Source organism: Petromyzon marinus, chromosome 16 (genome assembly GCF_048934315.1).
Source record: "Petromyzon marinus isolate PM22_M1 ecotype Great Lakes invasive population chromosome 16, UKy_Petmar_22M1.pri1.0, whole genome shotgun sequence".
NCBI classification, from domain to species: Eukaryota; Metazoa; Chordata; class Hyperoartia; order Petromyzontiformes; family Petromyzontidae; genus Petromyzon; species Petromyzon marinus.
The window spans coordinates 2,994,399-3,018,519 of NC_133682.1; the positions used below are offsets into that span (position 1 = coordinate 2,994,399).

Below are 24,121 nucleotides of genomic sequence, written 5' to 3' on the forward strand. Positions count from 1 at the left end.
GGGATAACATGGAAACGGTGTCAATTGATTGAAAATGCAGTATTTGTTATTTCGCTCTGTGAAGTTGTGCACCCGTGCTCTTTTGTAGAGCCCCGTGGTGACAACTTCGTCCAGATTTTGTTTGGATCAAAGGCCATGCGTTAGCACACTCAAGGAGGGTCCATCCTCCACGTCTCTCCAATAAACACCTTTTGCTATTGCACATGATTAAAAGAAGTCTTTTAAGACACAATATCCAATGTGCAGCGCATGATCATCATCATCACCATCCCTATCGGCCATGATGTAGCCAATGATAGATTAACTCCCCCCAAGCTATTGTGAGATAGCTATTGCTCGTTCAGATTTGTGGGTTTGTGGTTCAGGTTTATGGGTTCATAACCTAGGTTTGTGGGTTCGTAGTCAGAATTTGAGAATTCTTAGTCTGGTTTTGTGGGGCACGTGTCTCTGCGTGTGGGGTGTTCATGGTTGCATCGTGCTGGTCAACCTCTTGTTGATGTGGAGTGAACCATGAACATCACCTAATAAGGAGGTATGTTGCGATTTTCAGAATTTGGCCAAATATGTATTTTATAATCTACGTTATATATTTTGAATTGTTTCGTGTAACTTGCATTTTGTTGAAGCGCTCTGTGACAATTTTAGTGCGAAGTGTTCTATAGTCAATAAAGTTTGATTGATTGTGATGCAACACATCGTCAATCCACTGCACGTGAGCTGATTTTGCCGCTCCGTCTTGACCACTAGCCATCAGCCATGTTCGTGACATGTGCTACCATTGCCAACTTACTTTTCTTCAATACGATGTTCTTAATTATTTGAATCTGCTCTGTTATTCAAGCATCTGTCTTCTTGACTCAGTGTTATTCCAAACATGCACCTCGCCACACTCTTTTGCACACATATCAGATTTTGTTCCATTGTTTTGGTCAATGTCCATATTTCTGTTCCATATGTCATAGCAGGTAATACACAATGATGAAAAACGTGTTCCCATAGGCACGTCGGTATATTGCATATCGTTATGAACGTTTTAAGTATGTGAATTACACGCATATTATATGCTGTTAAACTTAATTACAATAATGTTTTTTTTTATTGCAAACATAGCATGTCAATAAAGCAAAAGTAACAAGGGCAGTTGGGAAGGTTGGTTAAAGCTGACAAAGGTGGATTTTTTACGCTCTAAACTACCTACCAGGACAGGCTGTTTTTTTAAATGCCCCCCCCCTGCCCCAGAATAATACATTATTAATACACAGAGGAGAGAGACAATGGAACAAAGGCAAACGAATGCATTCTCTCTTTGAGGAAATCAATAGGTTTGTCTGCGTGGTTGTTTTGGGTGGCACTGTTCCATACAAAAATAATCAACAGAGATTACCAGAACCTTATGTTTACGCCTTTTGAGTCAGGGCACACATTTGGTTACACACCGCATTTTCTCGCATCGCGTTCATATCTTTACACGGTGGAATCTGCGTACATAATGCTGCTGCGCTGTCTTTCAGGCGCACAAAGACACGGCCGCGGATTTTTTCTGAATTTTGCCAAGGAGATGGTGCCGACCAAAGAACTCGGCCAAACACAATTTATTCCCTGCGGTGTGCGCATGAAGGACACGGCGCGAGACAGCCGTGGCCTTTTGTATTCGCATTTCATTCGTCAGAGGTACGGCTATTCCCAGATCACACATCACGACCATATCAAAACCATACATCAGAACTTAATGGCCTCCATAATGCACCGCACGTCCTCTCTCGCTCAGCTCGGCTCGCTCGATCGGCGCTGCTTGCTACTTGCTGCTGCTGCTGCTGCCCAAACGCGTCCCCCGAGTTGTTGAGTTAGCGCACGCCTGCCAGTACAGCCTCGATTCCAGCAGATGGCGATAGCTGCACGCGGTCGCTTGGGCCCCAGCACTTTTGGACGAGGTCGATTCTCACGCGCGGCATGCCCTACGAGTAATTTCATCGTAGCGTAGCCATCGTGCACGTTTGTCGGGACTGAAGGAAGCGAGCCGCGCGCGCATTCACAAGCCAAGCCATTTTGTTTATTCTTCTTCCCGCAATTGATGTTTAAAAAAAACAACAACCGCGATAATACAAAAAAAATTTAGTAAAAAAAAGGAATCGTGTTTCCGCCCGGTTTCGAACCGGGGACCTTTCGCGTGTGAGGCGAACGTGATAACCACTACACTACGGAAACTTGCCGTGATCGAGTCCGAGAGGAGACGACCTTTATATGCAAGCCCATCGCTGTTCCCGATGTTGTTTCTCCGACCAACAACATCGATCGACGTGGGCGAAACACTCGTTGCGTTGCATTGGCGCACAGGCAACAAATAACACAAGCTCAACAACGTTCGCAACTTACTCTCTTAAAAAAAGGAAGATAAAAAAACCCGACATGATAGGCGACGTTTCGCGCAATGACCCACGGTAACATGTGCTATGAAGACGCGTGCTCGAGACGTCCACTATTTTGTGTTTTTTTTTTACGTACGATGTTTAATAATCCGTTCAAAACATAGCCTTTCGCGACCAATATTATCCATAATATAATTTATTTGGGTTAGGTCGCGTAAATATAAACACACCACCACCCTAGATTTGAAGCTTTCGTGAATGCAAGGATCCATACTCGTTGGTTCTATTCGGTAAAGTCACGTACTCGATCAGTTAGACAAGACACTCTACAAATCACACTTAACATTGACAGCAACAGTGTCTACATCGGATTGGGAACATGTAGACAATATGACTACCTCTTCGGCTGCCACTATGTCGACCAAATGTAGGGACAATTTGATTTCCAAATTCAATCACCTCTCCAACAAAAAATCGGATCCACACACCGAAAAGATAGACGTCAACAAAGTCGTAATTAATCGCAGTAACAGTTCCATTTCTGATGGTCTGAAATCCGTTTTAGCTAAAGGTCTAAACTTTGCTGTCACACCGAGACACTTACCGGTTAATGCTATAATTGCCCAAGTAGACGTGGCTCTCAAGGGCTTGAGTCACATCTCTGCAGACGTAGCAAGATCTGAAATCACTGCAACCCTCAAAAACGCTAAGATGCCACCCAGCAACATCAGCAAGGACGAACGTTTTGAATTATCTCAATTAAAAAAGAGAGATGATATTGTCATCCTCTCAGCCGACAAGGGCAATGCCACTGTCATCATGGACAAAACAGAATATAACAACAAAATTCAAGAACTACTCAACGATGGCAGCTATACAAAAATAAAAAGAGATCCCACCAACAGCTTGGTTACCAAAACGAACACAATCATCTCTGATTCAACAGCATTAATTGATGAGACCAAACAGTTCTCGTTGAAACCCTCTGCTGCCAGACCACCAAGATTATATGGCCTTCCAAAGATACACAAAGAAGATACACCCCTTCGTCCCATCGTCTCTACTATCAACTCCCCCACCTATAAACTGGCTCGTTTTCTTGCTGATATACTGCGACCTTTCACTGGAAAAAACACCTCTGTGGTACTAAATTCTACTCACCTGGTATCGACAATCAAAGGCATTTCCCTGTCCCCAGACGACCTGCTTGTCAGTTTTGATGTGGTGTCCTTGTTCACCAAAGTCCCGGTACCTGACACCATCGTTATCATTGAAGACCTGGTTCATCAAGGACTGCATACTGATGTACCCCACCTGGTGAGACATTGCTTAACCAACACATACTTCACCTGGAAAGGAACTTTCTACAAACAAACTGAGGGTACCCCATTGGGCTCCCCCCTATCTCCGGTTGTAGCCAACGTATTCATGGAAAAATTTGAAACTGACGCCATCCAGACTGCCACTCTACGCCCGACCTTATGGAAGAGGTACGTGGATGACACCTTTGTCATCTGCCCACATGGCCAGCCTGCTCTAGACCAATTCCGCGACCACATCAATTCCATACACCCAGCCATCAGATTTACCATGGAGGTCGAAAAAGATGGCAAGCTACCCTTTTTGGATGTCTTAATTTAAAGAAGACATGATGGTTCAATGAGCCACTCTGTCTACAGGAAAGCTACCCATACAGATGCTTACTTGAAACCGGATTCCCACCACCATCCATCCCAGAAGAACTCCCTCATCAAGACTCTATACCATAGAGCCCAATGCATTTCCGACCAGGAACACATTACCAGTGAACTCAAGCACGTACACCAGGCTCTCAGGGCTAATGGTTACTCCGACTACACAATCCGCAAAGCCATCACTCCAGTCATGAAGAAGGATCCTCTTGTGGAGCCACTCAAAACCATCACCTTACCCTACATTGCAGGGGTCACTAAAAAGATCTCCAAAATCCTGACTAAACACAAGATCCAGGTCCGATTCAACACAGTACATAAAATCCGTGATCTAGTTCCATCTGTAAAAGATGCTGCTCCAGACATACAGTACCCGGGCGTTTACAAACTAAAGTGCCTCTGTGGTAGTAGCTACATTGGAGAAACCAAACGACATATCTCGGACCGCATCCGCGGACATAAAGCAGACTTGAAACACGGTAGAACGAACTCCTCTGCCGTGGCAGATCACTCTTATAATTCAGTGGGCTCACATGACATTGACTTCTCCAAGACGGAGGTTCTTTGCAAACCAACCGGCTACCATGAGAGATTCGTTCATGAGGCCATTCACATATACAAGCACAGAGACAATTTTAACCGAGAAGATGGATTCTGGCTTAGTAACCATTGGAAAGATGTTTTAAACCATTTCCGTTCTTAATTAATTGTATTTTACGATGACCTTCAGACCGCAGCTCTTTCGCTGGCATTGACTCTCAATACCTCTCACACCACGGTTAATGGTATGGTTTACAACATGGAGTACAACAGCGCCTGCAGCTGTCTCTCTCCCCCTCCTCTGTTCCGACCATGGATGAACTCGTCCGTCTGAACGGGGCCCGTAGCTATCCGTGTTGCTAAAGTTGAGGGCAAGAATCCACCCATTTTTTCGCCATATAGCATTGTGATATATAACGACTTATTGTTGGTAGCTTAGCTGATTGGAGAATATATAGAGTTTATTGATAACATTGAGATAATTTATATTTTAGTTTTTTATTGGTTCACTATATAGTATTCATTATATATTGTAGTGTATACCCAGTTACTGTGAATAACTCAGATGTGTAGGCCTTGACTTCAACATAGCCATTTCTGTGACCAGTCACAAGCTAATCACTCAGTTATTTCAATGCTAAATTCGCCTAGTTATTTCAATGCTAAATTCTCCTGTTTGATTTGTACTAGGTGCCTCTGTGAATGTGTATGCTCTGACTTTAACATAACTATTTCTGTGACCAGTTACAAGCTAATCACTCAGCTATTTCAATGCTAAATTCTATGCTATTTCCTTTGTCAAGGGGTGCCTCTGCAGATGTGTATGCTTTAACTTTAACATAGCCATTTCTGTGACCAGTCACAAGCTAATCACTCAGCCATTTCAATGCTTAATTCTATGCTAATTCCTTTGTCAAGGCGCTTTGTTTCTTCTCACACAGCTTAAAGGTCGCGATCTGAGCGTGGCTTTTTCACTCCAGCGCTGTCCTCCAGACAGTCTCGTCCCTTCACCTGATGAAGGCCGCTTGTGTTGTGGCCGAAACGTCGTGAGAATATTTTTGTGTTATTTTATTTGATCAATTTATTATTTTATTTTCATTCTACGTGACTTTACCGAAAGAACCAAAGAAGATGAGTCCTTGCAGTCACGAAAGCTTTACATCGAAATTCACGTAGGTGACTTTACCGAATAGAACACAAATCAGATTTGAAACACGGCAGAACAAATTCTTCTGCCGTAGCTGATCACTGTTACAACGCTGTGGGTGATCACGATATAGTTTTCTCCGATACCAAGGTTCTCTGCAAACCCACGGGTTTTTATCAGAGATTTGTCCACGAGGCAATTCAGATTTACAAACACAGACACAATTTCAACCGAGAGGATGGTTTCAAATTAAGCAATCATTGGAAAGATGTTCTAAATCAAACCAAACATTAAACTAATTTTCAATGGTACAGTATATTTTTTCGCGTAGTAGTATCCCAAACTTTCACAGCTGCTATTTCCCTTTTCACACCAACATTATGTAAACTCTCCTTCCCCCGCACCTGGTCCATCATGGTCCATCATGTACCTCCTACGTACATCGTGCTCATTGTTATACTAATTCCTTTGTCAAGGCGCCTTTGTTTCCTCCCACACAGCTTAAAGGATGCGACCTGGGCTTGGCTGTTTTCACTCCAACGCTGTCCTCTGGACAGTCCAGTCCCTTCACCTGATGAAGGCCACTTGTGTTATGGCCGAAACGTCGTGTTTTTTTTATTGTTTTTTTTTTAACTACGTGACTTTACCGAATAGAACCAAAGAATACCACCACCACCCGACACAGCCAATTAGTAAGGGTTGTCACGTAAACACAATGTGCCAATTCGTCACTAGTACAGCACACCGGTGGTGTTGGAGAATAAACCCACAACATTTACAATTCGAGTACAACGTTTTGCCATACTCTTTGGTTCTATTCGGTAAAGTCACGTAAAAAACAACAACAAAAAAATTAATGACGTTTCGGCCACAACACAAGTGGCCTTCATCAGGTGAAGGGACCAGACTGTCTAGAGGACAGCGCTGGAGTGAACACAGCCAAGCTCAGACCCCGACCTTTAAGCTGTGTGAGAGGAATTAAGGTGCCTTGACAAAGGAATTAGCATAAAATTAGCATTTAATTGGCGGACTTAGTATGATGAACAATGTACAGGGGGGGAGCATGTGCAGACCTGCGAGGGGGGGAGGGGGGGGAGTTTACCTATTGATGGTTTGAAAAGGGAATTTAAGATGCTGCGAAAGTTTGGGATACCACTACTTGAAAAAATATACTGTACCATTGAAAATTAGTTTAATATTTGATTTGATTCAGAACATCTTTCCAATGGTTGCTTAATTTGGAACCATCCTCTCGGTTGAAATTGTGTCTGCGTTTGTTAATCGGAATTGCCTCGTGAACAAATCTTAAAAGTCGCGGTCTGAGCTTTGCTGTGTTCACTCCAGCGCTGTCCTCTAGACAGTCTGGTCCCTTCACCTGATGAAGGCCACTTGTGTTGTGGCCGAAACGTCGTGAATTTTGTTATTTTTTGTTGTTTTTTACGTGACTTTACCGAATAGAACCAAAGAGTATGGATCCTTGCAGTCACGAAAGCTTTAAATCTAGACGTTTCGCCAGTTAAGGACTGTCCATAAATGACGTCACGCACCTGGGGGGGGGGGGGGGGTCAGACATTTGTGTGTGACGAGAGGGGGGGGGTTTGAGAAATGTGACGTCACATCAAAATGCGCAACTTTAAATAAATATAAACAACACGTTCTACTTAATTAAATATAATTTTTAATAAATGTTTTCTCCTACAACATCAGAGTGCAGCGCCACATTAAATACGCACTACAATGACAATAGTTTAAAGCGATTTGAAGCATGTTTTATTTTTTGGGGGGGGGGGTAGAGCTTTATGACGTCATATTTAAGGGGGGGTCTGACTTTTGTGACGCCGTGTGACGAGGAGGGTCAAAAATCGTCCAAAATCGCGTGACGTCATTTATGGACGGCCCCTAATTACAACGGGCATCATCAGGCGCACAGTCACAATTCGGTCTTAAATAGCGGAATAAATATAATCCCTTTTAAGGCAGTGCTATTGACGAACGTGTCGCGTTTATTTCTTACCAATAACGTACGGTAAAGCAGCAGCAGCACATATCTATAGGGGTTCTTTTTCTGCATGTAGAATATAATATCGTTGTGAATGTGGAGACAAGGGAGTTCTGGTTATATTGATTTTTACCCATCATTTATTCTTAATGGAAACGCATAACGAGTTGGTATGCAACACTTAATTTAGCTCATCCAGGGCGCCACAGTTGCAATGGTTGTGTCCTTGCCAATAAGCATCCGGTTATCCAGAAGCAATTTGTTAAACGAGCCAAACTTGTTGATGACAAGTTTAACACGCAGGCTTTCGCGACAAATATTATTCATAATAAAGTTTTTTTTGGGTGAGATCGCGTAAAGTGTGAATGAATCGTGACCTCCCACCACCCACCACAACCAGTAAGGGTTGTCACTTAAACAAAACGTGCCAATTAGTTACTACTTCAGCCCACCGGTGTGTTGGTGTAAATACACAATTTGAATACAATCCACAACATTTACAATTTAAGTACAATTTGAGTACAAATTGTAAATCGTAACTAATTGGCATGTTTTGTTTAATAACTAATCTTACAAACCTTACTTGTTGATGAGAACACTGTTCGTTAATCGCAGTACAGAAGGCTGATTGAATAAGCAATGTTGAGCGGGATAATTAGAATTATTTATTCATTCCAATGCAGACCACGTGTTATACGTGTTCTTAAATGTATCCGTCGTGTTGATTATTATACGTGTAGATATGTAATAATCGTGATTCGAATTTAAATAAAAGATAAGTAATGTCTCCGTAATGTATTCTCTCCACATCTATAAATTAAAATATATATTTTACACATCCCTACTGACTCAGGATCAGTTTCGACAGTTAGTGTCTCATAAGCAGCAGTCAGGCTCGCTTGAATCAATGCCGGTGATGTGCCAAATGTTATCGGTATGGCTATTCCTCTTCTTTAAGATATGAGTCGTTGTTCGACAAAAACTTAGATCGTAATCCATAATTATTGGTTCTTTCGGTAAAGTCACGTAGAAGGGAAACAATAAATAATAAAAATATAAAACAATAACATTCTCACGACGTTTCGACTGCAACACAAGCAATCATCATCAGGTGTGAAGACCACAGCAAGAAAATTTGAAAAAAGTGGCGTTTTTTTTTACGTTAGCACCACGGAGAGCGATTTGACAGTTTGTTCAGATGGACGAGCCACTCTATGTTCGGAAAAGAGGAGGGGGGAGACGAAAATAATGGATGCGGTCTGAAAGCCCCCGTAAGCGTGAACAATCAATTAAGACCCGAAATGGTTGATCAAATCCTTCCAATGGTTTTCTAAGCCAGAATCCATCTGATGATGATTGCTTGTGTTGCAGTCGAAACGTCGTGAGAATTGTATTGTTTTATATTTGTATTATTTTATTGTTTCCCTTCTACGTGACTTTACCGAAAGAACCAAGAATATGAATCCCTGCAGTCACGAAAGCTTTAATTCAAAAGTAATCCATAACTCAAAATAGTGAGCATCATTGTGGGGAAAATAGCTAAATAGATATGCTCTACAATGAGTAGCATATGGAAATGCTCATTTTCTTTGGTTCTTTCGGTAAAGTCACGTAGAATGATAATTTTATCAATTTATTATTTTATTATCATTCTACGTGACTTTACCGAAAGAACCAAAGAAGATGAATCATTGCAGTCACGAAAGCTTTAAATCGAAATGCTCATTGTTGTTAATCCGCTCTCGCCGTGTTGCTCGTTGGTGGTTGTTGGACTATACTTCACCACACTGGTGCAGGTGGGGGAGGAGGGCCCGGGAACTGATTCAGATGTCGCCCGCCAGTGATGCTCGCCGTTGCCGGGAATCGAACTCGAGTCGACGGGTTCATCGCCCAAGTGGACTAAATCCTCCGAGCCACAGCTCCACCTGGATATGCTTATTTAATTGGAATCCAACGTCACAACAGAATGATGGTAATTAAGAATAATAGTAATTAACAAGGATCGTGATTACACGTGGCTGTGGTTTTGTGCTTCGAGATGTTGCCACACAATGAGCCACAATGGGTGGTAAACGAGCACTCTTTTCAGTCACCACAGAAGTCCGGTGAATAATATTTGGTTTGAATTTGGATGATAAACACGATTCGCATCTCCGATTATCACGGTTGGCAAAGTTTGACATACAGTTGTTCTCAACTGGGGGTACGCAGATCCCTGGGGGACGTGGCAATGTCCCAGGGGGTACGTGAAGTGATTTATTAACGTGTTAAATTATATCATGTGTGAGAGTCGTTGGTGAATAATCACGTATGAGAATCTGCCAAGATAAAATAACTCGGATAAAATGTTAATCCATATGGTCACCTCTAACGATATTAAATACCTTTCGAAACTCATTGATCGCGAACAATGTGGTTTCCAAGGACACATTACGCCATTCATGAAGAGCGTCCTTTGATTTTTTTATTCACTTGCAAGTGGTAAAAATATTGATTATTCATACATTTATTTTTCAAAATCATGTTGGGTCAGGCAAAGGGGTCTTATCGGGCTGAAGCGAAATTAATCAAGGGAGTACAAGTAACCAAACGAGGTTGAGAACCACTGCATACATACATATTTACAATGATCGGTTTTACTAATTACTGCAAACTACCGCAAAATACGCCGCAAAGAACTCAAAGGAACCCCTACAACTCACCCACAGCCCTCCCCCTCTCACCCTTCCCTAGCCCCCCCCCCCCACCGGTGCCCCCCCCCCCCCCCGCCAAGTTTAATTGGCCATGGTTGCATGTCAATTGTCTCAAAATCTCACAAATTGAAAATTGCCCGTTTTAACTCCACGCTGTGAATTAATGTTGAAGTAGGTAATTAAAGCCAATGGAACCCAGCCTGGTTTATTGTACTCTACATGAAATAACACAAGACCCCACCTGGCCAATTAAAGCACATTCAATCGCATTAGATGTCAGCAGATCGTATCTCATTGGGTGTTATAATCCCAAGTCAGCGTCTCAATGGGTGGTATCAGCAGCTAGAATCTCAATGGATGTGACCGGGTTAAATAATCTCAATGGGGGTTCTCGGCAGGTAGAATCTCGATAGGAATCGCCTAATCAAATGATCTCAATGGGGGGTTATGATCAGCTGGTAGAATCCCAATGGGTGCGACCGGGTTAAGTGATCTCAATGGGTGCGACCGGATTAAATTATCTCGAGGGGGTGGGGGACGGGGTGAAGGTGTACTCCTCAGCAGGTATAATTGTCAACGTGAGTCACTTGGGCCAAATAAAAGGGGTTGCCCCGTGACCCTGGCGAGTTGAACCCGGAAGCACGTGCTCGCAACCCGGAAGCAACAACAACCTCTGTTTTCATGCAGCGCTTCACCGGCATCCCGACCATGCGACGGCGCAAGTAAGCATCGTTCTCTGCGCCACCACCACCGCCACCGCTTTCTCATCCTCCTCCACCTCGCCTCTCGCTTCATGTCCATGCTCGGCGCCGTCGCTGCTGCGAGGGACGGGTTGCGTGGTGGTGGTGGTGATGATGGTGATGTTTTTTTTTCCCCTGGATTTTCTGTTTGCACATGCACAAAGTCACTTTTAAGATGTTTTCTTGTTCATTTTTTTGTTTGTTGCGGTTGCACCCGATTCAAGAGCCGAATTGCTCACAGGGCTATACCAAATAAATGAAACTATGAAACGATGATGATGATAGTGGTGTTAGCAGTCGCTTGCTTTGGTGTTCATTACCCGCCAACCTCTTAACCCCGCGCGCGCCGCCGAGGCCGCAGCAGCTTTGTGTTGCACGGAATTGTTTACGGGTGAAGCGGGTTTTTTATTTGTTGTCCAGCATGGACATTGTCCTGTCCCATTTTTTTCCCCCCCCCCCCCATCTCTTGGCTTGTCCCCTCTAGTGCTCCTCTCCGGGCCTTGTGCCGGTCTCTCATCTCGGTATTTTGTTTGCCTCATTTCTCTGGGCATGCCTCCGTCCAAAATCTGCCGGGTATATCCGTTCCCTTGGGCATTTGACGTCTCGTCCTCTATCCCCCCCCACCCGAACGCTTCCCACGCCTTCCGCAGGGCAGTCGCGTACCTGCCAGTACAGACATACTGGCCACATTATTTGGCGATGATGCGCTTACACGCGCGCACATAACAGAACACTAGCAATGTAAATAACACTGCCCTAAAGAGTGGCTATAATAGGCGATGGTTTGGGCCGTGACCCTTCGTAGCGCAAATATACTGCAATTACCATTTTTTGTATTGGTTGTCACAGCCGTATCAACCATTGACGGCAATTGTAATTGCGCACCCAATTTTTTTTTGAAAAATGAAATAATCTACCGCCACTCTTGAAACGCGATGCCGGTAACCAATCGGAGGCGCTCGCTCTGACCGCAAATCGTCGGATTCCTGTGACAAATCGGAATATTTATGTTGAAGGAATCCGATGAGCTATAAAGCTCTTCCACAGATGTCACGTAAACGTGGTCATTACTTTACCCTCTGCGTCTCAATACCAACTCTCATTGGCAGAACTCTTTTCTCCTCTCGCTATTGCCCTAAGGGGCGGTTTGATGGTGAACAGAGAAGGGGGGGGGGGCACGGTGTGTGGAAGAGTGGCCAGCTTGTGTTTAAATTAAGTGTTGGCACCCACGGTTTTATGTTCTTGTGCATTCCATATAGCCTTCTTATATAAACGCCCCAAGAAGCTGTGGCAGTACGGCACTGTGCAACTGCACCGGCTGTGTTTACCAAGGGCCCACGCCTGAGGTGTGACGTGCCATATTTCTACCAGGTGGCAGTCAGGCGGACGTGTGACTTTGCGACTCGATTAGAATTTCTGTTGGGATTTTAAGAGCAGCTGTGCTACAAAACATGAAAATGGATCTCTGCTGGGTTGGCTAATGTTCAACTCCTAAATTGTGTGTTTCAAGGAATACTGTGATTTAAATTGTAGCTTATTATACACCAAATTGAACAAGTGGTCCTCCTTGATGTGACTAAGAACCCATTTTTACTGCTGTTTTCAAGATCCTTTCACAAAGCCCTTTTTAATGTAAGTTCCCAGCCTCTTTATACAGGTATGGTGACCAGTCGGTTTCTGTGTAATTATTCTTACCATCCCCTTTGCACTGCTTGTTGAGACGCCAATCTGATATAATTTGTTCAAGATAGCAGATGTGAAAATGTGGTGCAATAAAAATTCTAAATAATGGTTAAGTCGCTGCTGTGTGAAGGACTTTCCACACCATATTGGTTGTGGATTTGGCCTTCACTTTGTTAGCCGTGGCTGGGAATTAAACTTGGGTTCATGGAATGGTGTGAACTGCTGGACTTACCCGTTCCTTAATGCCGTAAACTCGGAACAACAATCGGCAGCCCACATTCGTTTTCTGTTTTGCATGGTCTGAATTCTTGATTTAATGTACTTTTGAACTACAAAATGTGCATATGAATGTTTAGTTCATGCAGCGTGATTTATTTAAAAAAATGCAGAAATCTAATTAAATGTATTTTAAGCACTAATGAGGTGTGGGCGTACGTGTGGGTTTTCTCGTATTTTTAAATCTCAAATTGGTGTGCCCAGTAGTCTACCTATTCACATCGTAATGCTGTGTATATACTCCACATCCCTCGTGAGTTTTTTGAGATACTTTGCTATTGCTCCAGTTTTTAGCCTTAATTCTCTGGCACGATGACAGATGTGCACACCGAAGCCCCGCAGTATTGTCATGCCACTCACGCGTGTTTTTTGATGTTACGGTGTTGTATATATTGGGTCTTGAAAATGTAATTAAAATTAAGTGAAATTAAAAAAAGTGTGATTGTCAAACTATGTTAATGAAATGATGTTAATTCGAGAGATAATCGTATTGTATGCGGGTGTGCTAATGCGAACCGTTGATGATTTAAGCCTTGCCTCGTTGTCGAGGGTAGTATCAATTGGGATCATACAATTAATCGTATGAAGTTATGCAGGTGTGATGTAAGTATGCTAGATTAAGCTCGGCTTCGTTGTCTAGGGTTGTATTATCAATCGGTATAATACAATTATTCTTGCTTTAACATTGACAGATTTATGTATTACTGTGTGTCAGTTCTCCAATTCAAATCTCACCGCAGGATACAGTTCTTAAAATTAGGATTATTATGGATGAACTTAGGAAGGCACCACTCAAACACTTATGTGTTAAGCAATTTTAATTTCTAAACAAACCTTAACACTCTAATATGCGAACTCTCATGCTTGCAATTGTCAACAAAGTACTCCTGGAGATGTTCCCCTCATCGATCTATACATTTAACCCTCAATGGTCACGTTTGTTAACTGGGTAACAGTACAATCGATTATTCCTCGAGTACGCGAGCATACACGGCGAGAGAAAAGTCCTTATTCATGCAACGATATTCATACGAAGGCAATAAAGAAACATGTCCTGAAGGCAGGAGTAGTTATCAATTAATTCATTGGTAAGATTATGCAATTTAAAAGAGAACGAACGACCAAAATACTTCTAAATGACCGTATCCATGTAACTCGATGGGCAGCAATGTTCTTCATGATCAGTTTATTTAACGCACCACCTTGGAATGGCAACCCTTCTTGAAACACACAACTTTTTGGAACAATCTTATTTGTCCTGATATGCGTGTTGTGTGTCTTTGCCACTTGTTCAATTCTTTGCGTAAAGCAGACTGGGCGATACGTCGTGAGTGTGGGGGAGGATCATACAAACAGCTTTGTTCTCTCTCTCGCTTGGGGGCGGTCACAGTTTCGGTCCACAGCTGGATGGAAGAGTCGGCACGACGCTCGCCGTCTGTGCGCGATGATCCGTCGTCGGATAGCGCCCGCAGCTCGTCCGCTGGCTGCAGTTCCTCACTCTTGACTTGGTTCCCAGCTGGTGCTGGTCGGTGTGGGTCAAACCCACGGCACGCTCGCTGGCGCTGACACTCTTGCTCACGGGCAGCTGGTCAGGCTCTTTCCCCTGTTGGATGAGCCGAGTTGGCACAACGCTTGTCCGCTGGCAGCTGGCACCCTTGTTTGGTGGCGCTGCTGCGCGCTCTCTTGCTCCGTCTCTCTCTGGCGGTGCTGATTGCACGTGCAGCTGGTTTCTGCAATGCTGGCTTGGGCAATGCTTGGCCCTCTCCGCCCTTTCTCGAGGTTGATTGCTTGACGCTGAGAATAACTTTCAGCGATACTGTCGGCCCATGTGGAACTCGGCACAGAGCATCGGCTCGCCCCTCTTCTCTGCGATGCACCACACGCATTGTTGATCTCGAGGCCATGCTCCGGAGCTGGCTTGTTGTCCTCTTCCAAGCTGTCCCTTGCCGAACTGATGGTCGCCGTCTTCTGCCGCTGGTAGCTGCGGTGCAATGTTGGCTTGTGTCTCTGTTTATTTCTCTGCTTGCCTTCTCACAAAGGACTGGAACTTCCTTTGATCTCGCTCTGTTGTGGGGAGAGGTTGTACGTGTGTCATTTTATTAAGCCATCTGTCTCTCCCCAAGCCATCTTTTCATCCGTGGAACACAGATGCCCCCCCTGCAATAAGTAATTTCCCTCACTCTAGGCGTTATTTTTTTGCTGTGCTGTGGGAAGACAAAGACGGAGGCTCTTTCCTATGGGACAGTTTATCTTGATTGTGTAAATTTGACCTATTTCGCCTCATCTTTTCTGGATAACCCTCGGTTTAATACTGCATAATTATTATTTGGTTTGTTTCCCAAGATTTGTGATTTAACATTTATAATAATCATCACGTTTCTTTAGGGTTTATTAATTTCGTCCCCCCCCCCCCCTCGTCTGTATTCTGGGTTTGTGCTGTTTGTTCTCGAGTTATTGTTATCTAATATCCTGAGGTTAGAGAATTCGTTTTGGCTTAGGAATAACCCTGACTGCCAGAATTATTCTTAATGCTTCGGTCAGGTCATGTAGAAAATTATTAGAGGTGAAAATAACATTGGTATTGAATTAATGAATAAGGAGTAATGATCCACTGATGTAGATTGTAGCCTGGTTTTTAATTGGAGTGAGTGTGAGGATCAATAATGTTAGCTTCATCTTTTGGTCGCCAAGTTCTGGAATTTTTACCATCTGTTAGAAGAAGCATGAAAAAGTTGAACAGAACGAAACGCTTGTTTGTTATCCTTCGTCCGGGGGGGGGGGGTGTGTTTTTTATTTGACTATGACTGACCCTTTCTGTTGGTGGGAGGGTGTCATTATCTTTGCGAGAGTGACGAGACGGCTGCTCTAAAAGTGTGTGGGGGGGGGGGTTCCGTTGTGCTCCCAGCGACCACGTGAGTGATTATATATAAAAAGTCGGCAAAATCATTATTAATATCAATTTTGGAAAAAGGTCTATATATATATAACAACGGGTGATGGCTCTCGGGCTCGTGTGCCGTTATTATTCGCAAATGCACTCTGCCCAAAGGCTTCCTGTCACGCGGACCCGGCTGTTCGCGAGCGTGATGATGGTGCTTTCCGGTTTTTTTGCTGCTGTCCAAGTTCCGTCCCTCCAGGGGAGCCAATTTACTGGCAACGGTGGATGCCGAGTCGACCGTATGGCTCCTGTTTACAGGGTCCCACACAATCTACAGCCCAGTACTGGGTGGCGATAACATTCGTTTGTCGGCTGGCGCATGTTGTAAAAGGTTTGGCACCAGTGAACGTGATTTTTGTGGTTTGGTCATGGACAAAGATTTTCAGATTTTTTTTTCTTTTTGTTAAATATTTCCAGTGAACATTTGATTAAAACTTATGTGTTTGACTAGCAGTGCATTTCAAAGGTTGACCTTTGCACATTACAACAGATGTACACAACTGCAGCGTGAAATGTAATTATTTGCAAGAAACCGTTACCAGGAGGATACGCCGATTATTTTGTTTCATTACTGCTGCATAATTCTCTCATTGCATTTGTGTCTTTAACATCTGCATTGACAAAGGTGTCAAATTAGACTGGACAGCCATGCATGGTGTGATCAGGGTTTGTGTTGTAGGTGTTGATGAATTTAAAAAGGATACAAATTTACAGCATTTTTATTTGTAGACTAAAGGCAAGCACGAAATGTTTACAGCTTTTATGCACCCTGCGTATAAATGTACGTTTGCTGTTTTTTCAGAGCATACAATATTGCATATTTATACAATATGTACATTGTTTTTTGGGCGTTTTGCATATCTGGCACTGACCAAGACGGCACTCGGTGTACAGTTGGGGAGGGGGGGGGGAATGTACATATAATGTATCCTAATTATTCATGACATTTGTATTATACACCGTGTTCAATATTGCCTTGCGTCTGTTTTTGATCCAAAACGGCATCACTTCTAGCTTGGCAAGGGGAAGGTTTCCACCTAATAGTTGTGCTGGAATTTAAAATTATTTACTGTCATTGCAATTAAGTCTCCACCTGGAATCATGACACCACGACAGAGGTCTATGAATATGACGCGCATCGTGGTATTTGTTTGTCTATGAATTATTTGATAATATCCATTGTTCATTATCAAGGGGCAGAGGTTGAATTCGCAAATGGGAGGGGGATACACTGCACCAAGCCAAGCGCAATACCATTTACCAGGCAGTAAAATGGTAAGGTGCAGCCCTGCAACTGGTTGCTGTAGCCACTTGGCAGAAGGACCTCCACTGGAGGGAGCTCTTTGGAACCCCTGCTGGGTGTTTTTTTAGCCTGTTCATCCACACTGGCCAGACGCCTTTTGAAAGAGGCCACACTTCATCCCACCCCGTGTGACATTCCATTTAAAAAAAAACATATACCCGCCCAATGTTTCAACTGCCGAGGTGCAATACATTAACTATGGCAATAGCTGTCCTATTTATCGTTGTGACATCGCAACTAAAAGCATTGTCCTAGGTGCAGTATTTGCAGATTTGCGGTTTTTTAATTACTGATCATAATGTGCGCACTCGTGTTGCATCTTCTGGATAGAAATCTGCCCTTGGTGATTTTTTTTTGCAATGGTTCTTGGAAAGATTAGAATAATGCACGACTTTTGTTCGCCTCACGAGCATCCAGGTGTTTATCTCCTGAGGTTTTCTTGCTAACTTGTAAATTAATGTTGAATGGAAATGAAAAGTCTTTTGAAATACAGCACCTCAAACTGCCGCGCGATGTGAAATCATCTCCGATTTTTATTTTCCTGTTTTATTAGCCGTGTTCTGCATGGCTGTTAAAGCATTGATCTCAATTGCATTGCCTTTTAAATGTTTCTTGATCGGGCTAGACTTCAGCCTTATCCCATGGTCAGTGACGTAAATGCTGGATGTCGGTCTGAGCACCGCATGGTGAGAATTGCTGATGGATGTTCCACTAGCTGCCTTTTTTAGCAATCTAAATTTCTCTCACCCCTCGGAAGAAACCAAACATCAACAAGCTGACATGCCAGAGATGAGATTGGGTGCTTGGAAATGCGTAATTATGTATAGGTATGTCTGCTTAAACAGGTACCCGTTTTATGCGACCACAATTGTGTTCGACCACGTGGTCATGTTTTTGTTTACTTAAGATTTTTTGTATATACTGCTGGGCTTTTGCACTGATATAAAGGCGATTGCCATTGTACAGCTGAAAGGATGTGTAATAATTTATTATCCTGAAGTAACCAATAGCCTTTGAATATGGCACAAATTATTGCTTTAAAATAAAGTTATTTGTTATCTGCCATGAAAGACCATTGCCCAAAATGTCACCTATTTTCCATTCCTTTTTTAAGGCCAGTGTAATTTAATGTGTCGTTTTGATTCATTGTTACTAAGTTTGTTTTCACGTCATTCTGTTTGTCACGCTTCACCATTTGTCTACATTTTGTGTAATTGTATGAACCAATGCATTTCAGTACAATAAAGAATAGTTTTTTTTCACTTGATCTTAAAGTAATTGTTTCAACCTTTGTTTTTAAGTGTGCATATTTTGCTTAATTTGCTTTTAGTTTTAAACTAAACCATACATTTGGCTTGACCATATGTTCCTTTTTGAGAGGTCATGACCCATTTCCCCCCTCCCACCCCTGCTTATTTGTATTATCCAAATTCAGGGTCCTAGTTTTTTTCGTTTAATTACAATAAGTCCCCAATTTATGTCTCCTCCTTCCCCCTGCCCCTTTTTACGTAATTTTACATTCATTATTATTAACACCGTTACCTGATTGGTGTCGCCTTAACCCCTACACTCGGAGGACGGACGATGCTGTCAGCAATTTCTCGTTACGTCGCCTCGCCAGCCTTCACCTAACTAACATTTGACCATACCGGTTGTAGGTGAACATTGATGTATGGTACAACAAATAGAAAACAATTGTCTTTTCATTCGGTGTTATTGGTTAACTTCCTGTAATGAACTTTCTTTTCAAGGAGGAGATGGTAGAGGTATATTTTGTTCCTGCAGTGTTTGTTTTTGGGTTTGTCCTCTTGAGCGGAACTTTTATGGATTTCCTCCAGGACCGATTGACACAAATAGCTGTTTTTGCATTTGAACGGAGCCAGCGATGGCATTCGGTGTTTTTTTATTACCTACCGATAAATAAGCATTATTTTTGTGTTCCCATGCAGAGGTTATGGGGATGGGATAGTAAAAATGCACATTAAACTTTACTTTATTGCTATACTTAGTACATTCTATCCATAATAACATCTGTTAGTAATGTTGACGCATTTCCTTTTGGTTACGTAGAATTCGACGCAAGGAGGTTGTCACGTGCCGATTTTATAATTGTAGATGGTGTCTCTTAGTCTTTTTCCAACGTATACCAGTTTGTATACTCAGTATAGTCAATCATCGACTGCTTGTTGCGATCTCTTTTTATACCTTGGGTACTGCCACCCTAGGTGCTTAATTAATAGGATGATGAACAGCAGTGCTGCTCGGACATTAATATTTCAGACTAACTACAGCTGCTGTCCTCCTCTTGCAGCGTTCTGAGTGACAAGGGTTGGCCATTAGTCGAATGGGGCCCCCTTTTTCCCCCCCAAGCTCATCTGCAGCGAGGCTGTAAGAATCGTTAGCCTCCTAATTAGTGATGTGGAAATGCAATTATTCCATTGCCTTTCTTTTTGTCCTCGCCAATTAAATGTAACTCGTTGCTCCACTTTATTATTTCATTCATCTTTATAGTCTCCTATGTGTCCATATTATAAATTACACTATAATTAACACCTTTTTATTTATCAAGTACAAGAGCACTGCAATAAGAACTCTACGGTTTTTTTAGGTATTCCAGGCTACAGCTAACATGACGGTCATTGCGAATTCACTCTGCTCAATCCGCTGTTGGATGAAGGCCTTCAAATTACCACGATCCCTCTGCTATTTTGCGATTTGGATCCTGCACTGGCGCTACTCTTATGTATCTATCTTTTGCAGTGGACGTCCTCCTCAGGCGTGTATCTAAGCATGTTGTGCTTCTTTCGCACCGTACGTGGCCAACCGTGCTTATCAGAAGCGTTTACTCCTTGGCTCTCGCTTCATCATTCACCTCCACCACTGGCCATCCATTCTAGTGATGTGCCATGCTCAAGCCTACTTGGTTTAAGTCATTGTACCCAACGTGGTGTGTTTTTTCAAGTCACAAGCTCCTCCCCTTGGTCTAAATGCTTCCTTGCACACTTAAGCTTTCATGGTCTTATTATTTTTAATGTTTGATCCGTATGTTTGTTTTATAACCGGTATTAATTCCACACTGCATGTGGGGGTTGCCCCCTTCTCTTGATAGGAAACCACATTTTTATGACGACTCACCTGTTTTTGCATATGCATGGTGTAACTGTAGATACTGTATATAATTTCAGAACGCCAAATAATTATTAGTTTTAAAGGGCAAACAATATGAGCATACAATGTCTTCATAACTTTATCTCCACAAAAAAATTAAGTATCTTACGTCACTCATTGGCCACATGACCTTCTGTGAGTGCATAATTTCAGCAAGCAAACTGTGGACCAGGTTCAACCCCCAGTGTTCTCATCAGCAGAGCCAGGCTTGCTTGAATCGATGCTGGTGAAAAGTATGTCTTGGCCAACCTTGTTTTGCTTATATAATTTATATTCTACACAACGCCGTTTATGCTTTTGTATTGTATAATTTAGCGTCGACTGGATAACCCTTATCGAGAGGATCCTTGGTTGTAACATTTGGTCTGTAACCAGCATTATTTCACGCAAGCATCTGCTGACGAAACACTTTGCCAAAACGGGGGGCCAGAGTTTGCTTATACCGACTCAATGCTGCTGATATGATGTACTCCCAAACGGCTGTGGTCAATTGGTTGTGTAAGAAAAACCATAAATTTATGTGCATAGACGGATGATAAATTAAGACTTTTATTTTCTGTTCGTCTATTTTGTTCTTTGTATTGACCAATGGTTAACAAAACATTGCCTGGCATGGATGTTTTTTTAAAGGTTTTTCATGTCTGCCTGTAAAGGTTTAATTTTGGTTGCTCAAGCAATGTATTCTATTTTATGAAGACCAGTACAGTTGCACCTGGTAAATGTTGATCATCAAGCCAAAATGCAAAATGTTGCATTCGTGAAATATAGGAGCTACATTGCAAACATTCAATTTGCGATGCTATCTGCTGTGGTCTCTTTTTTGCACTTGGAAGGTACAGCAGATCCAACCCCAATAATCCGTGATTGATATGGTGGGGACCATATCTTGGATTCCATATTCCGCGCGACTCTATTTAATCCACAAAATATATGCAGCTCATGAGGTTGGCGTGGCACACAAGTTGTTAATCCGCTGTGTGGATTATTGGAGAAGTTGAGCTGGTCCCGGAAGAATTCCAGAAATCTGCGGATTTCGGTCTCCGCTCCCGCAGATTCCCAAATTATGCACATTGCAGGACTTGATGGAATATTGGGAGTCCTACTACTGTGTACGTGTTTTTTTTTATATACATTCTCCAACATCCTTGTTTTTGCCTACGGACAATCTGAAGTATTATTATTCTTCTGCCCGACCCCATGCCACATTACCACGGAGTGCCGCTGCCTGCGTGACGTACGATTGGCACTTGCGTTGTGCACAAAACGCCGCTTGCGGTGTGCCACGAGGTGTGCCACTTGCCAAATGTTACCCGGAGGCCATTGAGCCAGACGGACGTCCTGTTTTCTCTCGCATTTTGGTGTAGGAAAAACCACATCGTCCTTGTGTATTCTGGCTGCCATCTGTGGAGTCTTTTTATTTATTAAACAGGCTGACAGCCCTTGGCGGTGGGGGGGGGGTTGATGGTGATGAGAAAAAAATAAGAGCGTAGCCAAATGAATAACAACTAAGCGACTGCTGCCATTTGCCCTCCCCAGCAAAGCCTAGGCGTCAACTGACAGGGTTAAACCCATAGGTACAGTAGGCATTCCCAATACTGTACGAACATTACATGTCAGCGGCGGCAGCGTGCGAGTGGAGTGCTTGCTGTTCGGTTTACGCACGCACGTGTGAAGAGTGCGTGCGTGCGCGCGCACGGGAAGATCTTGAGCACGTAGCTGTCCGTCAGGCGTCGTGTGGGCATCTCGGTGGGCTCCGGCTGCGCTAGAATATTTTTTTTGGCTGAAAAGTGCGGGGGGGGGGGGGTTAAAAGAGGGGGCAGCCTCCCCTGCAGCTCAACTCGTTCAGTCCTGTGACGACGGGCTCCTAGCGTCAACCCCGTTCTTTGTTTGCCGTGGAAAGCTACGGGGCGAACAAGCCATTTTCTTCTGGCCAATTTTTAGCTGCACGGCTGAAAAATAATCTTTTTTTTAATGCTTGCCCCCTAAGTCTCGTTTTTGTATGACCGACAGGTTTTTTTGTTGTGCTTTTTTTTGTACGAAGACTCCCCACTTGTTCGGCCAGCGTGCTTTCATTGTGGGTAAGACGGTGGCTCCCTTTTGTTGAAAATTGTAATGACGGTGAGATGGCAAATGTTATTGTCTCATGCGTTTTTTTTATTGGTAGAGTTGTACGCTCCTGTTTGCGTTTAAGTGTATATTAAAAGCATGATATCGGAAGCTGCTGTTTTTTTTTCTTTGCTAGATTAAGCACTCTAATACTGTTACTTTATTGCTTCTACTGGGGGTGTTTTTTGTGCACCGTGTTTACATTGGCTCTTACGTAAGATTGCCAGCGCCAACACGCGTGGCATTTTGGTGTACAATTTTTAGTGTGCTGCTCCTGCTGACAGACTTTACCAACCTCTTTATGCGTATTCTTTTAAGCTCCGACTGAAACTGATTTTGACACTACAGGTATGGGGGGGGGGGGATAAAGCTATTGAACCTGCTCTCTAGGTAGGTTTGCCGATTTAATGAATTTAAAACAACCATTGACCTGCAAATATTTTAATCGTCTTGTGACCAATATAAAGGAGGTGGAATTTTTCTTACTGATTCTACAGCTACTCGAGTGCTTTGTAAGCTATCTACAGAACATCCATTTAAAATTTTGCATTTTATGAAATATCTAGTCTTGTGGTGTTGTGACTTCCCTTATAAAATTTGCATGTGGGTGGTACAGTACATCCTGGCCCTTGAGACATTTTTGGGGGCCTCAGCTACATGTTGGCTCGGTGGGGGAATAAATACACCTTTTTACAATTTTGGTTCGCTCTCATTTTAACACCCTCCCCTGGTACATTTGTACCCCCATTTCCACTGCCTTCGGCAGGCCTGCATGGCACCCCTTTGTTTATAACAATCGGTGGGCATCAATGTCCGTGATGTTACTGCGGGATTTTCATTGATACTTTTTGCTGCAATTTCGAACACATCCATTGTGGAATGTAAACCAGTGAATTTGTGTGCCAGGTGAACAATTCCCTTTTCTGCTTTTGGAAACATGTTACAGTATTATATAATTTTTGGATATTGCCAGATTGCGGCCTGATGTGATGTCTGACCTGGAAGCCTATTTTGCTTTGTGTGAAACTGCATACATTAACGTGAATAACTGACCAAAAATAACAGGTGGATAATTACATTACCGCGCACATTCATTACAAATAACGTTTTAATTTTTTTTTGCAAAGGTAATGGAACATCTGAAAAACATGTGGGAAGGTGCATGCTTGGAATTGCACTGGGAGAAAAACAATCGGTACATTCACTATTGACCAAGTAGGAAAAGTAAATATGGGCTTGGGGTAAGACTTCACCTGGGACGATGGGCAAAAACTTGTGACCCGAGTCGCAGCCAAAGAGGAACACGTTGCCCAGAGTGCCCACCGTGGAGCTCACGAAATGAGATCGGTTACTGTGCAGGAGTGCTATGGACAGCGTATCTGCACTGGACCTTGAGGATGGTGACCAAGTGGTGGGGAGGTCTTTATAAACATTGAATGGTGATGTTTTAATGAAAAAAATAAGTTAAAGA

The 24,121-nt window shown here is 43.0% G+C and overlaps 1 protein-coding gene and 1 non-coding gene across 6 annotated transcripts in view; one reads left to right on the forward strand and one right to left on the reverse strand.

The window, feature by feature from the left end:
• Positions 1 to 2,132: 2,132 nt before the first annotated feature.
• On the reverse strand, positions 2,133 to 2,205 carry TRNAV-CAC (transfer RNA valine (anticodon CAC)). The gene has a single exon. It is a non-coding gene; the product is annotated as a tRNA-Val (tRNA).
• An 8,782-nt stretch (positions 2,206 to 10,987) lies between these two features.
• Positions 10,988 to 24,121, forward strand: part of LOC116942966 (kelch-like protein 5) — a 77,531-nt gene continuing 64,397 nt past the window's right edge. Inside the window, exon 1 of one of the 5 annotated variants that reach the window (XM_076067426.1) lies at positions 10,988 to 11,158. In XM_076067426.1, the coding sequence (XP_075923541.1) occupies positions 11,118 to 11,158 (41 nt within the window). In that variant the 5' untranslated portion in view covers positions 10,988 to 11,117. Of the gene's footprint in view, positions 11,159 to 22,491; positions 22,623 to 24,121 lie in introns of those variants that run through there. The other 4 variants (XM_032955495.2, XM_032955498.2, XM_032955496.2 and 1 more) reach the window with 4 other exon arrangements.